At 38.8% G+C, this 18,800-nt stretch overlaps 1 protein-coding gene across 1 annotated transcript in view; it reads left to right on the forward strand.

Moving 5' to 3' along the window:
* Positions 1–18,800, forward strand: part of CTNNA3 (catenin alpha 3) — a 1,614,209-nt gene that overhangs the window by 1,437,041 nt on the left and 158,368 nt on the right. Inside the window, exon 14 of the mRNA XM_060034928.1 lies at positions 7,498–7,590. Coding sequence (XP_059890911.1) covers positions 7,498–7,590 — 93 coding nt within the window. The remainder of the gene's footprint in view (positions 1–7,497; positions 7,591–18,800) is intronic.

Consider the following 18,800-nt stretch of genomic DNA (forward strand, 5'->3'; position numbering starts at 1 on the left):
TGAAACTCGTTTTAACATCTGTAGAATAGTTTCTTTGAAAAAAAATAATTTTTAAGTTAGATAACCTCTCTTCAGCTGTTTATTCTAAAGATAAGAACACACATTCACATGAATAGAGTCTGTTTGGCATAGGGTTTGATGGAAAAGTTGAGCTTTTCCTTCGTCAAATACAGCAGAATGTGTCTGATATTCATGGTAGCAGTGTGTACACCTGAGAGTTAAAGATCGGGTTGTGTGATTAGTCATCTGCTGCCTCTGTTGCCACCAGCACCATTACCGCCGTCTCCACTACTACGCTTATTTTTATTATTGCGTCATTTCCAACAGCACATTCTCACCTATAGCACAATGACCGTAACTGTACTGCCGCAGTTCTCCATGGCATCATCAGTTACTGCTTGTGAAGAGCCCTAACTTTGTCCTATGTAGTCCTGGACAAAGTATTAAAAGTTGTTTCTATGCTCCTGAGAAGTTAACAAACCAAAAGGGACTTGGGATCTAAAATTGTGTTTAGCATTTCCAAAGAAGGGTATACTGCTAATTCAGAATTTTCTTGAAAAAAAAAGTATCTTTCCCGATACAGTGTCACCAAACCTGCAATAGACTTATAGAGTGAACAGTAGAATTGAATGAGATTTTATAAATCATTTAGTTCAGTCCTTTCATTTACTTCTGAAGAAAGTGAGTTCTCAACTCGTTAAATACTTGTTTGAGGTCACAGCTACTGAAGGCAGCACTTGACCTAGAATCCAGATATGCAGTCTTTATGTTCTGTTGCATCAGAGTCCCTGCCTCGCTATAAGAACTTTGGCAAGTTACTTACCTTAGGTTTTCTGTTTATAATTTGGAAATAGGTTATAAATAGGATATAAACTCAGCTCTGTCCAAAACGCATTTAGTAGTTTTGCTGATTAGTATAGCCTAATTTACATGGAACTTTAAAAGAAAAGAGAAGAAAAAGAAATAACTCAGGAGCGTTTTTTTTTTTTGGCAGATCCATTGGCAAGCTTTTGCTCATGCTATCATATTATGGGCCAAAACTGAATTGGTTTCAAGCTCGTATAACTTAAAGCCAGTGTGCCAGCCTGAGAAACAAGCAGGGTTTTTTTGAGTTGTCTTTTCAAAGACATTTTATGATTCAAGATAGGTGGCAGGGAAGCGGCTAAAGAATAATGCACAGGGTGTGATATAATTAATAAATGAAGTAGGAAAAAGGGTTAACTTCAGATGGGCTGACCAGGGAAGACTGGATAGGGTTGAGTATAGGCCATCTGAACTCGCATGGTAGAAAGGTCCAGCTCTGTGAAAGCTGCAGGATGAGCATGCCAGGCAGGAGAGCAGTAGATACTAGGAGCCAAAGATCTTGATGCGGAATGAACTGATGATTGGGGCATATTTGAGGAGCAGAAAAAGTCCACGTGTTATGGATCCATAGTGCTTGCCATGAGAAATAAAGTCCTTTGTCTCTGACAACTCTGGAAACTCCAACTGATTGTATAATTTAGTTTAATAGTCAAAATGGCTTCTGGCCACTTATTATCTGTCCAAGAATGTGATAAATTAACCCTCCAACTGACAAGCAATGGAAGGCATACTTAAAATGCAAAATGGCTGCATTTCAGGTGACAGGGAAAATCTGGGATTAACTATTGCCGCTACAGTCTTGCAACTCATATTGTTACAGGGACACTTAACTAAGCCCAAACCAATCAAAAAATTAAAATAAGTTCAATGTCAGGCCAATGGTTCTCATGAAGAACTACACATCAGAATCATTTGTACAACTTTATAAAAATATAGGTTACTGGGCCTCTCCCTCAAAGGCTGATTCCAGGGGTTTGTAGGTTTCAAAAGCCCATGTGTAACACACAACCAGTTGTATACTTTATTTTCTAGTAATATTTTGAAACGCTTGACAGTTAAATGTGATGGTTACATTTTTCTGAGATGTGACCCTTTAAATAATTTATAGGACTTGGAAACTAGAAAAACAGTGGCTCAGGAAAAGGATCAACAACCTTGTCAATAAATGCCAAGAACAGAATATTGATTTCTTGAAGAAAAAGAAAAGTATGTGTGTGTGTGTGTGTGTGCGCACGCGCGTGTGTGCACGCATTCAACAAGGGGTATTTTTTAGTTTTCTGTAATTTGAATTGTGCTATTGTTATATCTATTCCTTTTTTTTTATTAATGTATTTTAATTCTGGTCTCTCCTAACATTCCAAAATCAGCCTGTTATCACCTCAGCTAAGATAATCTCACTGAACATGTTACTGCAGCTTCCTGTTTCAGAATACTATCCCTAGCATAATTCCTTCTCTGTGTCAGACCACCACTGACATTGTTGTCGCAGTTATTTGATTGTAGTAAGCCATTGAGGGATCACCAGAGCAGTATGATTTATGATCAAATCATGTGTATGATTTAGAATTCAACCTTAATTCTGAGAAGAAAACGCCAAGCATGACTCCTGTTTCCTAGACTAGCTTTTTTTTCCTTTTTCTTTCCTTCTTTATTTTTTTCTTCCTTCCTCCCTCCCTCCCTCTTTCTCTTTCTTTCCCTCTTTCTTTCTTTCCTTATTTTTGCTGTTTTGGTGACCACAAATTTATTTCCTTATATTTAAATATTAAACATTTATAAAGTCTTGTGCAAGTGAATTTTAAGGTATAATACTACTGCCTACCTGTCTCACTAAGGATGCTGAAAGAATTAATGAGATAAGTCTGTAGGAAGCATTGAGCGCCTTTGTGTGGAGGGTGAGATTTAAAGGTGGAGGAAACTCAGGTAATTTCAAATCACTTTGGGTTGCCTAAGGAAGGCTTCACAATAAGCAAGAGTTAAAATAGGAATATACGGAATAGTTTTCCTGAATTCTGATAGGAGAAATAAATGAGTAATAACTGAGTTTAACTTCACTTTTTCCAGAAAAAAAATAGGATATCTTCCTATTGGTCTGGTTTAGCGACAGCTCAGCTTAGAGAAGGAAAGTTATTTCAGTCATCCCTGAGAATCTATGTTAGAGTATATCTCTGCTGGGACCAATTTAAGAGATAATCTTACTCTTATACATGATTAAAATTGGATCAAAAGAGATCTTTACTTGAAATTTAGAAGAAAGCACTGTATGTGGAATTATTTTATACCCTGTTAGCACAATGACATTGTATACTAAAAATCAGGTGAACATAACTAGAGGCAGCTAGTAAGTATCGTGTTAATCCAGAGTAACGGATACGGAGTAAAATGGAGGCATCCAAATTGCCACAAAAGTTTTATCATACAAATCTAAAAGGTTGTGATGGGATGAGGGATAAGGTAGTGAGGGAAGAGGAGAACAAACACTATAGACAGAAAGAAGCAACTTCTGGGCTTCTCTGGTGGCGCAGTGGTTGAGAGTACGCCTGCCGATGCAGGGGACGTGGGTTCGCCCCGGTCCGGGAAGATCCCACATGCCGCGGAGCGGCTGGGCCCGTGGGCCATGGCCGCTGAGCCTGCGCGTCCGGAGCCTGTGCTCCGCAACAGGAGAGACCACAACAGTGAGAGGCCCACGTACCGCAAAAAAAAGAAGAAAAAAAAGAAACAACTTTTGTTGCACCCCAGCTGTTTCTGTGGACTAAGCTCTTAAATTAAAGCGTTCTCAGTACAATTGAGTCTCACAACAATCTTCACGGTTAATTATCATTATCCAAATTTTTTTCCTGAAGAAATCAAAGTTTAAAACGAGACACATATTGCCCAACGTTCTGTAATTGCTAACTGGAGGGGCAGAATTCAAATTCAGGTCTGTATTATTCAACAGTTTATGGTCTTTCTCCTATATAACACTGATCTAAGATAGTTGGTTTCCCCTCCCACGGGTTGAAAATTGATTAGAAACACACAAGTTACACACACACACACACACACACACACAGACACACACACACACACACACACACACACACCTTCCAGAAGTTTAACCTTCCAAAGTGACTAGATGAGTAAAAGCAAGCTGTTTCTAAGAGTGTAAATATGGGGCAGCCCATCCTCCCTCCTCCCTTTTTTAAATGTTTGCTCTTTCTGTTATGATTTGTCTTCAGCTTGAAGGTGTTAATGTACACCCCCAAAATGATAAGAGGACTCCTATTTATTTCTTAGTTTCCACTTAAACTGTAACATTGTGTATTTAACTTTTTATTTTTACAATACCATCCAACTGCTTACCTTACAGAATGCAGAATGCTGCCAGCAAGTGTTTTGAACACTCCCCCACTGATTTTGTTCATGAAGAGAAGAGGTTAGTTGTGGTTTTGCAAGAAAACTATTAGTCCCCTGTTAAAGATAAGGAAAAGTACATAAGTACGTGGGCGTAAATGGTAGGCTTATCTCTTCCTGCCGTATCACCAACAAAAATGGTACTTGTGACTTCTGAGAGCAGCAGTTGCTCTTACTTTCCGTTAAGTCACTTTATTTTGGAATTGCACAGAATACTGGGATTGATGATGAAGTTACATGTCACCACGTGATAGAGTATAATCCAAGTAATAAACAACAGACATTTATAAGAAACAGATCACAGTAGGGGCACCAGACAGCCTTCAGCTGCAAAACAGCAGGACTCAAGAAAAGGAATTTGATCAGTTGAACTTATTCAGATGTTACAGGGGCTGGTAATGTATCAAGAGGGAAATTGTAAAGATGCTTTCTGAAGACTATTTGGGAAGAATACACAAAAATAGCTAATAACGAAATATGTGATTGTACAGAAATTCCCTCATGGCAAACTCATGCCATTAATACCTAAGAAGAGAGTAAATTGCCCGTAAATTGCCCTGTGATCATAGTCGCACATAGTTGCAGCAAAGGAGGACTGCATATAGAGATCAACATATAGATAACAACTACTCAGCACACTGGAGGCTTTGGTGGGAGGGTGGATATTAATATCCAATGAGAGTCAGTTGAAATCAATGCAAAGTGATGGGACCTGCTCAGTGCAAGTGTCAGAGAACAAAGAAATTGCTGGTTAAAGATCCATGAGCTGAGAAAGACTCTGAGACCATTAGTAGTTAGGAAATTGGTCATTTTGCCCCACAGTGTGAGCTAATCATTGCAAATCCCCACTTCTGGAGTGGCCCCAGGGAAGCAAAGCTCTTCACAGCCCTGAAAATAAACAAAGGGCCTGTGTGCAGAGCAAGGTTTAAGGGAAACCGGAGCTGTTCTGAGGAGGCAGGTCCTGCCCCTTTCCACCCTTTAACAGCCAGGTGTATATGCAAGACACCTTCCACTTCCACTTTTGGATATTTTTCACGAAACCTAAACGTTTGTCTTTTGGATTTCTCACCAGAGCTTTGTAACAAAGGAATCAGAGATTAAAATGGAGACTGTGTAAACTAAAATATTAAACAAATTCTCATTAAGTACTTTATATTTGCAATAACGCCTTTACTTTGCAATACTGGTATTTGCAATAATGACTGATATCTTTAAATTATTGCCCTGGTGGGACCGAGGGATTGGAAACCTTGAGCAGAGAAAAACAACAAAAAGCAAATAAAGCAATTTAGTTTGAAATACAGAAGATGGAAGCACAGTAGAGGTTCAGTGAGGACAAATTGTTGTTGCTGTTGATATGTTTTGTTCATATCCAACTGTATTTTTGGCTGTCACTGTTAATTTTGCTTCATTCATTCAAAAGCATGTATGCATGAATACTAGGTTGTGGTGAGATGATAGTAATCAGAGCAGACCTAGTCCTTACCTCAAAGGACAGACAGTTCAACCGTCGGCTTACTAATTGAACAAACAATGCTTACAATAAAGTATGATGAGCACTGTGATAGTGAAAGCAAAGGGCTTCAGGAAATGCTTGGTGGAGGAGCTCAAGCCAGTCTAGGGGATTCTTAATCAAGACACCTCCCTGAACAAGAGATGTTTAAGCTGACATTAAAAAAAAAGAAAAAAATAAATGAAAGTAGGTTAACTATTTAGCATAGACACTAAAGTTGATATTAACTTATTAAGTTCTAAGAAAATTTAATTTCTCAATTTCTGGTGTTTTGATGTCGATGTCATATAGTTTTTTTTGTTTGTTTGTTTTGTTTTGTTTTTGCGGTACGCGGGCCTCTTACTGTTGTGGCCTCTCCCTTTGCGGAGCACACGCTCCGGATGCGCAGGCTCAGTGGCCATGGCTCACGGGCATGTGGGATTTTCCCGGACCGGGGCATGAACCCGTGTCCCCTGCATCGGCAGGCGGACTCTCAACCACTGCGCCACCAGGGAAGCCCTGTCATATGGTTTTAATGAGAATTATTCCATTTATCACCTGTAAACGCCTTGGTTTGCGGTAAGCACATAGTGGTTAGCCAAATTGCTCCTCAGAGAAAAATGTCCTTCTGATCATTTTTGCTTTCCTTTTCTTTCAAAATTTGTTGGGATATAATTCATATACCATAAAATTCACCATTTTAAAGTACAAAAGTTAGTGGTTTTAATATATTCATGAGATCATGTGACCATGACCACTATCTAATTGCAGAACGTTGTTTTCATCCCAAAGAGAGACCACACACCCATTAGAGTCACTGCTCCCAACCCTCTCCTCCACTCCTTCCTTTAGAAACAGCGAATCAAATATCTGTCTCTATAAATTTGACTGTTCTAGAGTTTCCAATACATAGAATCATACAGTAATGTGCTATTTTGTGATTGACTTTCTTCACTTAGCATATTTTTAAGGTTTACCCATGTCGCAGCATGTATCAGTACTTACTCCTTTTTATGCCAAGTGATATTCCATTGTGTGGATTTACCACATTTTGTTTGCTCATTCATCACTAGATATGTTTTTTGGCTTTTATGATTGGTGCTACTATGAACACTCATTTACAAGTTTTTGTGTGGACATATGTTTTCATTTCTCTCGGGTATGTCATCGAATGGATTGGTCCTGCTGCTAGCCACTTAAACAATGAATACTCAAGAGATAAAGATAGGAAAGGTGCCTTTAATCAAAACGCTGGCAATCTGGGGAGACGGTGGATTCAACATCCTCCAGAAACCACCTCCGAAGATTCTACTCGGGCCTGAAAGCTTTTAAAGGGAAGAAAGGAAGTAATCTCAGTTTGTTCTTGAGATTACTGAAGGGGAAGCTAGGGAAGAGATTTGGTCATTTGTTAAATTACTTATTCTTCATTTCTACTTCTTTGATCTATGGAAAGATCAGACAAGTTAGGCAACGTTTCGTGTGATTAAAAGATTTGAAAGGTGTGCTTGAGCCAGAGATGAGTAGAGCATGGAGGTGCCTGGTTTAAAAGTTAGTTACAATATAGCTTTGCTAAAGCGACAGTGAAAGGGGCTTCCTACTGAGGGCAGTTTCCTACGAAGAGCTGCTTACATACATGCCTAGGAGTGGAGTTGCTGGGTCATATTGATAACTCTGTGCTTCCTTTTTGATGTGCTGCCAGCCTGGTTACCATTTTGCATTTCCACCAGCAGTGTTTTGCTTTCTTTTTATAGACTCCAGAGGAACTAGAGGATGTTTCTGACCTGGAAGAAGATCACGAGGTCCGCAGTCACACCAGTGTTCAGACTGAAGGGAAAACTGACCGGGTGAGTCCCCGCCCTGCGGGGAGAGCCGTGTGCCATGCCCTCTCCTTGTCAATCCAGGCAGCCTCTCACAGTAGGGATCCCTGGATTTGGGGCTGGTCTCGTAAAGCACAGGGAGAAGAGCCTTAGAATGCAGGAGCACCGTCATGAGGGGAATGATTTCCTCTACCTTGAGAGCTCACAGTGAGGCCATTTCTGGTTAGGTAGTGAATCACTCCGTGCTACTTTTGGTCTTTATAGCAGTCATGGGAATATCAAAGTGAAATTTGTACCTGTTTGTTTAGAGTAGAAAAGAGAAACCACGAAGTTTTAAATATACTTGGAAATTCTAGGGGAGAAAAATCAACTTCTGAGGCAATATTCCTCTACTTTTCTTCCTTTCTACAATGCTTTCTTCTGCCCCATCAACACACACACACACACACACACACACATATACACACACACACACCAATGATGTTCATCAATTTTTGAATTACTCTGAGATGTTCTATTTCACTTTATTTACACCCAATGCTTGGGAGTTTGTGAAAGTTTGATTTCCTAGCTACTGATAGCTTGCAACTGGAGAACAGACTATAGGACTTGAGTCTGAAAGCCAGGTAGTATAGCATAGCGGCTAAGACTGCCTGGGAATACATCTAAATCAGCCACTTCCTTGCTGGGTTACTGGGAAACTCACTTAGCCTTTCTCTACCTCTGTTCTCTGATTTGTAAAGTAAGTATACTAATGGTATTCTCTATATGAGGATTACTGTGGGAATCAACTAAATTAATGAATAGAGCACTTAACACAGTGACTAGCTCTTAGTAACTTCTCAATAATGATTATTGAGAACGAACTAAGTAGTGATAGTATTATTATCAACATCGTCATTATTATTATTTAATTAGTTTAATTCAGTGTCATAGAATTTGGAAATGTATGAAACAGATAAATTTAAGACAGTCCTGTGTTTTCAAATATTCAAATTCCCTAGAACAGGTATATGTCAGTCACAATACCTGTGTTTTATTAGAAATGTTGGTTATCTTGAGTTTTTATTTCTTGCTGATTATTTGATCTATAAGTCCTGTAGTAGCCAGGGGACACACAGCACCTGGAGTTAGTTTCCTTCAAATCTGGTAGGCATTCTCGGTAGGAGATAAAATCTTACAAATGGCCATGGAATTGGAAATGAATTTTGGCAATGGTAAACTTTGCTTACGCTTTCAGCGAAGTGAACGATTGATGCACTTGGGCCACTGGAGGTGGAGCGTGTGTGTCAGGGCGCACAAAGTAACTGATCGGAGGGAATTTTCTTAAAATAAAGGCACCTTTTAGGATGCTAGGATTAATATAAACATGCCCTAGTTCTCATTTTGCCTTATCACGTGTAGACAATGAAACTTGGGTTAAGAACCTTAAAATTTAGAAAGTTTAAATTCCTTTATCTGAAAAATGAGAATAATACTACACCTTCTCACAGCATCGTTCGTAACTCCAAAGAAGGCAGTGCATACGAGACTGTTTCATAAACTTCATATGCTGAGAGGAGAAGGTTCTTCTTCTTATTATTATTTATATTTTTGTTCTGGGAAAAACAGCAGCTAAATGACCACTTGCCCATGGTGGTTATAAAGCTGATGACCTCCACGGTTCCAGATCTTAAGACCCTTTCATAGAAGCCACTGCTTCTAACCTTGTGGCAATCACCCTGAAAGTGCTCTGAATCCTGGCTTTGTGTTCCATTGTGCAGTTTCCTGATAATCCAGTTCATTTGTAATGCCTGTGGGCTATACCCTTACCACTATCTAGTAAAAGAGATCCGTCACCATCAAATCTACTGGAAGCAACATTATATTCAACACAGCCACTCTCTGCTTTTGTAAATCTCCCCTATACATTCCAAATAGCTTGGATTTTATTCACTTCCTGCCTTGAGGCTTTCCTGTAATTGCTGTGTGGAATCCCTCAGGAAGCAAATCAGATAGTCTAATACATACACAACCTTATGTGAGGCACTAACACCTCCCAGAACAACTCTTAACCAATACTCTTCCATTCCTTGGATGAACCATATAGAACTGCATTTTCCGCAGGTCCCCGAAAGTTCCCCAAGGGATCAAGCCAATTCCAGCAGCAGTGACCAGCTTGATAACATATCTTTGGATTGGCTCTCCTTTCTTTCCTGATTCATTCTTAGGCTCTTAGCTCTGTTCCTTAAGATCTATTCCCCCAGATACTTTCCATTCTTAGTCTCTGCTTTTGGGGTAAAATGAGAAAAGGTACTCACATCACATGTGCTATTTATTTAATTATCGTGTTAATTATGCTATACTGCTATTATTATCCCAGTTTTACTAATAAGATCACTGAGGCTCCGATTTATATAACTTGTCTAATAAGTGGATTATGTTTCCACACTAAGAACTTTAGTGATTACCACATGTCAGTTTACTTAGGACATAGAGTTAGCAGAATGAATCCTTTACTAAAAAGTAGACAGAGAACCCCACCACAACAAACCTGATAGATCATCGGTGGAATGAAAGAGAACAGAATAAAGGATATTCCAGCAATCTGAAAGAAAGGAAGAGTATACATTTTTTAAAATTTAAAGAATAATTATTGTACGGTATGGATAACTTAACTCCAATAACACCCTCTTATTGAATATCTATCTTGTGAGTTTATCACAACAGATTCTGCTGTCATACCTGAAGTTTATATGACTAGCTAAGGAGGATAGCTCAAATCTGTCCTCTACCTAAATCACCTGACCAGAACTAAGATCATGTTTAGATAGGTTTTATGTTCTCTCCCAGGCATCTTATATCCCTAATATTCCCATATTTCTTATAATTGCATCCCTGTACTTAGAGTATATTCATATGTTCAGTCTTTTTTATTTTATTTTATTTTTTATAAATTTATTTATTTTTGGTTGCATTCGGTCTTTGTTGCTGGGGGGGCGGGCTTTCTCTAGTTGTGGCAAGCGGGGAGCCGTGCTTCATTGCGGTTGGTGCAGGCTTCTCACTGCGGTGGCTTCTCTTGTTGCAGAGCATGGGCTCTAGGTGCGCGGGCTTCAGTAGTTGTGGCGCGTGGGCTCAGTAGTTGTGGCACATGGGCTTAGTTGCTCCACAGCATGTGGGATCTTCCTGGACCAGGGCTTGAACCCCTGCATTGGCAGGCGGATTCTTAACCACTGAGCCACCAGGGAAGTCCATATGTTCAGTCTTATGGCCATTTGAGACTTTGTATTCTATCCAGCATTTCCTGAAGTTTGTGTCCACTGGCCAGAGTATACCTTTTGACATATTTGCCAAATACCGTTAATTTGAGAAGATACTGAAGTGGAATTTGTCGAGAATTTTTTGAATACTTACGCCGTTCTCAATGAAGAATTCCTTGTCACTGCACAAGACAAGTGTTTGGGTTCCTTTTTATTTGCAGCTATTACTGCGGAGTAAATGCCTTTTTGGTTCTGGGATTATGCAGGCTCTGCTCTATTGAACATGTACTAGAACCAATCTTAGGCACTGTTTAGTAATGGAGTGACAGTTATTTATTGTCATTTTACTTTCTGCATTTCACTCCCAGTAGCTTTGGCTCAACATCATCTGTTACTGCTGTCATTGGTGGCAAATGCCACTGGGCATTGTAAAGGTCTGTAACCAACAAATAATGATTTAGAGTCCACAGTCAATGAGAGCAAAATACTGAAAGACCAATAGTGCATGCCTTATGAGGGGGCAGGGGAACAGTGGTGGAAATTAGTGATTATCTTAATTATTATACATGAATACTCACTGGACTGATCCTCTGGTTATATCCAGTGATCAGGCATTCCATGGTGATACAGGAGAGTGGGTTTGCTACAGGTTTATAGAGCATTCGTCAGAGCTCATTGTTTATTCTGTTCATGCCCTTAGCAAGGATGAAGTAGACATCTTTTATCTTAAAAACTCAGAAAGAAATTAAAATAGACTAAGAAAATAAAATTCTTAAACTCACTGATAATAAGATTTTTTTGTAAATCCTTAAAGCTTCTTAAAAATTTTATTAAGTATAAGTTAAGCCATATTTTCTGTTTAAACAGAGGCGTGTCATTTACCATTAACACTTTATAGTTCATAGAATATTTCCAAATTGCTGTCTTATTTAACAAAAGCCCTGGGTTTTGGTTTGTAATTTTTTCTTGATTTTACTAATTAGGGAATTAGACTCAGAGAGTTTCAGTAGTTTATGCAAGTCGTATAGAAATGGGGCCAAATCCCAGGTCTTCTGGTACCAGCCGCACTCTTTCCAGTGTAGCATGCTTGTAAACTTGGGTAGAATCTCATAACCCCTTAAGATTTCATTGCTGTACTATCGCTACAGCCATATCATGGTGTCAATATTGTAATTCCTCTAACAGAAAGATGACTCGTGAAACTGAAGGCCATAAACCTTAGTATCAGATCTGTTTAAGTCTCACAAATTTCTAACTGTCCCAATACTGCAGTCTCCCATCAATAACAAAATCAGTTTGTTGGGTACTACTTGGAGACTATGTAGCGATGCCCAGACCCTGAGAGTCTCCCTGGTGGACCACTTTGCACTGATGAGATGGATTCTACTCAAGTAGAATCACACCGTGGAGGAATTTCTTGGGCAGCAATCTGGGGTCTCCAAGCAAAGGATCCAGAGACAGAGGCAGTTACTCCTCACTCAGCCTCTTATCACATTGGCTTCTGTGATATTTGAATAAAGGGAACATTCTAATTTTTAGAAATTTTCCCTGGTTTATTGTGGGCAATTTGGGCAGCAGTAGCCATAGATACTCAGGAAATTGCGAGTGTCAGTAGGGTGGTAGCTAAAAGTATATTCCTCAAGCCTACCTAGGAGACAACTGTGGATTTAGAAAGACTCAATAAAATGGATTGAAAGAGTTTTGTGAATAGAATGGGTGAGAAAGTGACTTACCTTTTTGGGCCCTGCTATATAAATATAATGTAGAAGTTAAAGGTATGCACTTTGGGGTCACATAAACTTGGGTTCAAATCAGGGTTCTACCAATTACTATCCATATGACCCTAAGAAAGTTAGTTTATACTTCTAACTTACAGTTTTCTCATCTGTAAAATTGTGATAATAATAATACCTATTATTACTAATAGATGGAGTGGGAGAAATGGGTAAAGGGGGGTCAAAAATGCTCAAAGTAAGGGTGAAGAAAATAGTGTCTATTTTATAGTTGTTTTTGAAGATTAGATATATGAAAACTCATTTCTCACACAAAGGAAATGCTCAATAAATTTTGATGTTTACAAAAATGAATTTCAAGACGTGTATAGATTTGTGTGTGCTAATGTTATACTTTACTTCCTTTTGAGGAGTTCAAGGAGCTTTGTAAATACAGATCTCTCAGCCTTTCAATGTAAGCCTGCTTTGGTCTCCTGGTTTCGTGGGGTAAATATTTAGCACTCTATGACCAAGAATCTTTTGAAGTTTCTTTTTCCCTCAGCAGGGGGACATATCTGGAACTTCCTTAAAAGGTTGAAAGGAAGATGGTATAATATGATTCTTAATGATGCTAGCACTTTCATATTCATAATGTAGAACTGAAATAATGATCACAAAAAGGAACTTTTGGTAGTAGGAACAGAAAGTTTTACCCCAAAGTTGTCAAGTTCTTATTTTCTTCAGTGATTTTGGAATGCTTGGCCCTGCACTGGGAGTTTTTCTTCTTTGTGGAATTATAGTAGCTTGGTGATCTATTAGTTTCTATCTTAGAGTCCTCAGTTACCTTCAGCAAGGTATATGGGACTGAATTTTCTAGTTTTATGGTACATACTCATAAAAACAGAAAAAAAGCGTCCTGATATTTTATAGGATGCATGTTGGAGACAGTTTTGCAAGGAGTCATTTAAAATCACCTTTCTCTACCCCTGTCCATGACGGACAGACGTTCTAGTGATTGTTCCCTCTGCCTAAACAGCTTGAAAGCCAGTAAGGTCTAAAAACGAAATCAAAAAGTCTGTTCTGCCTTACACAATTTAAACTTTGATCATAGTGTCTTATAGATAAGGAGTGAAAAAGGGAACTCATTTAACAGTGCTGAATAGGGCCAGATTTTTATTTGAAGGCATTTGATGCTGTGGTCTCTAATTGCTGAAATTAAATTTAATGAATATAACATTAAAAACAAACACTTAAAATTTTGTAATTTCAGCTGTAGTCATATTTCAGCATGATAAAGTTATGACACCTTTTTAAAGATTCATCATATTTACTGATGACCCAGAATTAAAGAAGTTGTGACTTGTAGTCAATTCAATGACTAATATTTGTCCTATCTTTAACATTTATGCTCACTTAAGAACATACAATTTGTAAACCGGCCCTGCCTTAAAGAATATCATTGAGGCCATTGAGTCTCTATATGCTCTATAAATAGAAGTAAATTAGGAGGGAAATAACAGTTGCTAGGTTACTCGACACAACCCCAAAATGTCAGCAGCAGCAGATGAATTGGAGCGTATCAAATCTTAAAATACTGGAGGTGATTCTTGGTATTAAAAAAAAAAAAAAAAGCCATGTACACTTAAATATGATGTTGATGGTAGAACACCCTCATTGCTGCTTTCTACCATGTAGTCCGCTGAATATCCTCAACCATGAGAAGAGAAAAATTGCCATGAATGAGTGGTGTATTTTAAGAATTGGAAACATTTTAATACTTTTTTTTTTTTTTTTTTTTTTTTTTTGCGCGGGCCTCTCACTGTTGTGGCCTCTCCCGTTGCGGAGCACAGGCTCCGGACGCGCAGGCTCAGCGGCCATGGCTCACGGGCCCAGCTGCTCCAAGGCATGTGGGATCTTCCCGGACCGGGGCACGAACCCGTGTCCCCTGCGTCGGCAGGCGGACTCTCAACCACTGCGCCACCAGGAAAGCCCGGAAACATTTTAATAGGTCCTATTTATTATCATAATACACTCCCAATAACTTAAATTTATACTGAATTACCATACAGAATATGGAGACATGACCGCATTACCTTCGTGATATAATTTGGTTTAGGTTGCCATGAAAAGCACAGGTCTGGTAAGCCTTGATGAAATGACATTACTCAGCAGCACTGCACTAGGTAGTGCACGTTCTCATCATTTGGTTCTATAATTTCTATTGTGTATTTGGTGGTAACGCTGCTCTCTTACCTTTCTGGGTGATCATTCTCAGTGCTTCATGGTTTCCTCTTCCTCTCTATTCTTAGGCATTAGGGTTCACTAGAGTTTTGATGTAAGCCCTATAGTCCTCAGGTGTTTTCCACTTTTCCTGGATATGCTCATATAGTCCCAATGTTTCAGATGTCCTATATAGAGGTACATGACTTGAGCCAAGTCCTGTCTCCTGAGCTCTGGCTGCATATATTTGCAGGCCTGTAAGTTTCCTTGCCTCATGTAGCTCACCTGTGGAACTCACTGTTTCTAAGCCTGAATGCATCATCTTACCCCACAAATCTACCCCAACTCCCATATTTCTTATGGTGCTTCTGTACATTCTTTTGCACAAGTCTGAACTGGGAATCTTTTTTTTTTTTTTTTTTTTTAACTCCTTCCTACAGCTAATCATACAATTAGTGCTGGTTTTACTATCTTCTATCTGAACTTGTCCATTTTTTCACCATCTCCACTATCACTTCTTTCAAAGAAAATGTGCACTGGACAAAGTTAAAAAGGAAAGGAAGACTTTACTCAAGACCACTGCAATAGAGGAGAGAGACCAGAACTCAGTCTGAGTTCAACTCTGCTGAAACAAGGGGGTGAAAAATTTTCAGAGGTGGGGCGAGGGGGTTTGGAGGCCATCTACGTTCTCTTTGGACTTTACCCAAAGGAAAAGTGAACTTTCTCTATTTACATGACCGGAGGGACTTTTATAATTTGGAGCCAGGTGCCGTCTAAAGTAAGCTCCTCCCCTCCCACAGAGACTGGAAGTTAGGGCTCTATCTTACTTGATGGTTACATTTCAAAGTGATGGCTCCCAGGTCCTTGAGAAAGGTAGTCCTGGGTTGGAAAACTGGCAAGAAGCGTTAAGGTATTTACATCTCAAAGAGACAGAGAAGGAATTTACAGCTCTACATTTTATAAAGTACATTCTCTAAGAAAAAGGAGGTCAGGAGCTTAGAGTCAGGAAAAAGTCTGTCTGAAGCTCAGTCAAGCTGAGGGGAGTGTTAAGGTTGTCTTGGTGAATACCTTAGTTCAGGCACTGGTGTGTCTCACTAGATTGTGTGTCTATAGCAGACTCCTAAATTGTCTTTTGCCTCTAGCTTTGTGAATGTTCATTCTCTCACTTGAACTCGTGTAATGTTTCTAAAGTGCAAATCTGTCGTCTATCACCATGCATTAAACCTCTTATAGGTCTCAGTGTCTCCCCATCCAATTCCTCAATGCCCTATGTAAGAGAACTTCAGGATCTGCTCCCCGCTCCTCTCTTTTGCCTCATATTTCACCACTTTCTCTCCAAACCTGACCCCTTGTATGTAAATCATTCTTCCTAGAAGACACAGGCTCTCCCCTCACATCCCTCTCTTAGGAAAACAATTCCCTCAACTCCCCGTCTTCCCCTTCATCTTTAAATACCTGCTTATCATTAGGATTCCAGATTAGCTTAGACTTCATCGAAATGCAAGTCCAAGTGTACTTTCCTCCCAACATCCATCTGTAATACATGGAGATTCCCATATCATGACATTTCTTGTACCTGTATAATTTCTTACATGATGGCTTTTTTTCCTCCATTCAGTAAACCTAAGTAAACCTCATTAGTGCAGAGAACATGTTTTTGTCTCATTTAGCGTTATATATACAGAGCCTCATACACTGCCTGGTAGATTTAGATGAAAAAAGATAAAGATCACCTTCCTTTTGTAAGCCACCTTGCCTCAAAAGTACACTAGGTCTTCAATAGATTAAGTCTAGGGGATTACATTAATTTCTTTCCTGATCTTTCTCCCTTCCAACAGTTGTACTTACTTGAACCAGATAAATCTTACTATAAATTGCTAGGTCACTACTCTGAAGTATTCAGTGGCTCCCTACTACCCAGTACCTGCTAGTATAAATGTTAATTGTTCTTCTTCTTGCCGAAGTCCTTCACAGTGCCTCCTTATTCCTGGCCCTCTAGGCATACAAATCCAAAAACTCTCTTTTTTTGCGAAACTGATTCTTGTGTTCCTGGTAGTTAGAACTATCCCTGAGGCTATGATTTTTCCCATGTCTGAATTGTCTACCTTTTGTCCTTTTTTACTCCGTCAAATACAAAAGTACTTTAAGGTGAGCTCGACCCCCCTAATTTCCAAGAGGTTTTCTTTATACTTAGCCACTATTGACTTAATGATACAAAAATTTCTGCTGAGAAGCAGTCTAAAGGACAGTGTACTTACTCATTTTGGATTTTTATGTGCTAAGGTCACTAGGCTCTATCTTTCTGTATCTACAGTGAAGTGTCGTACCTGGAAGTCTCAACTTCGTTTTATACAAATTCTTTACCTGAATTGAAATTTAGTGTCATTCCTCTGACTTTATAAGTCACTGTGTAAAAATGTAGGCAGAGAAAATTAAAGCTTAAAGCATTGTTATTATTTTATCTGAAACTTTTTATAATATTTTAATAAATAGCTCTTGAAATGGCAATCCAGGAGAGATTGTTACCAAATACCTTAACATACTCTCACTTGTCAGACAGTGGAACTACATTAAACTATATACATTTCACCCTACCTTGGTCGTTGGGAAGTTCTCAGTTAAAATTAATGCTTAGTAACTAATCTTAAATGCCTGGTATGTTTGTCTCTTGTTTCTAATTGTCTTATTTATCTTTAGAAATAATTAATCTTCATTAGTATTAGTTAGTGAACCTAACCTTCCATCAAGCTTTAAATAGAGTGTTTTCTACTCATTGATGCTTTCATAGAAGAGGAAATAGCAAGCAGGAAAGCCTCAAGGAAGGAATGCTCTGGGAAGCCAGTGTTAGTGAGGTGAGGGGAGGTCTGAGACTAAAAAGGAGGCCTGATCTTGTAGGTCACAAAAGCCATTGTAGGACATTTAGCTTTTATTTTGAGAACGGTAGGCTTTGAGCCAGAGAGTGACGTACGACTTTTATTTTAAAGGGGTCTTTCTTTATGTTGTGTTGAAAACAGTCTGAGTAGTGGTACAGGAGAAAGCTGGAAGTTAGAAAACTATCACTATTATCCAAGTAAGAAATGATGGCGGCTGAGACTGTGGTTTTAAAAATAGAGAGGTTGAAAGTTGTTGATTGAACATATATGGAGATGGGTGAAGCAGTGAATTCTCTGAAGCTTAGATATTGAGTATGAGAGGGAGAGAATGGAATCAAGGACAACTCAACATTTTTGTCTTGAGAACTGAGAATGTGGACTTACCATTTATATCGTTTCGGAGGAGACAATTGAGCACATTGGAGATGGTAGAAGATCAGAAATTAATTTTGAATATATCTAAGTCTTAAAAGTCTTATTAGACAACCAACTGAAGATGTCAAGTAGACAGATTTGAAATTTGCAAACCAGACTGGAATTCATTTCACATGCATAGCTTTATATTACAATTTTACAACTTTCTCAACTTATAGAGAAGTTTTATATATTACATGGTGACCACTTTTTTTTCCCTCAAAGAAGCTGATATTTTAGTTTAAGTCTAGTTTCCCTCTACTTTCAGACCTCATTTTCCCCAAATCTTCTCTTTTCTGATACAGTTGCTTTTTTAACTATTACCTTTGATGGAAGATCTCCACTGACCACCCTGGTTAAAACTGCAGTTCCTTCCCCACCCCCATATAAACCTCTTCCCCTCTCTGTTTTTCTCCCTAACACTTCCTTTCACTATCTGACATACTACATCTTTGTTGGTTTAGTATGTCTACTATACAGTAAATTCAATGAAGGCAACAATTTTAATCCTTTTTCCCATGATATATTCCCCAAACTTAAGTGCTGGGCACATAATAAATATGCTATATAAATATTTACTGAGTGAATAAGTGGATGAATGATGTTGACCATAAGTGTGTTTTGGGAAAAGAAACGTGTGCAAAAAGCTGGAGAGGAGGGTAACTGTTTTGGATACAGCATTTCTATTCAGCCAATAAAAGTTTGTCTGCAAGATAAATAACATAATTCTTGTTTTTCAAAACTAGTGTTTTAATAGATAATTACCCAAACAATAGTCA

The sequence above is a fragment of the Delphinus delphis genome, chromosome 16 (assembly GCF_949987515.2).
Source record: "Delphinus delphis chromosome 16, mDelDel1.2, whole genome shotgun sequence".
NCBI classification, from domain to species: Eukaryota; Metazoa; Chordata; class Mammalia; order Artiodactyla; family Delphinidae; genus Delphinus; species Delphinus delphis.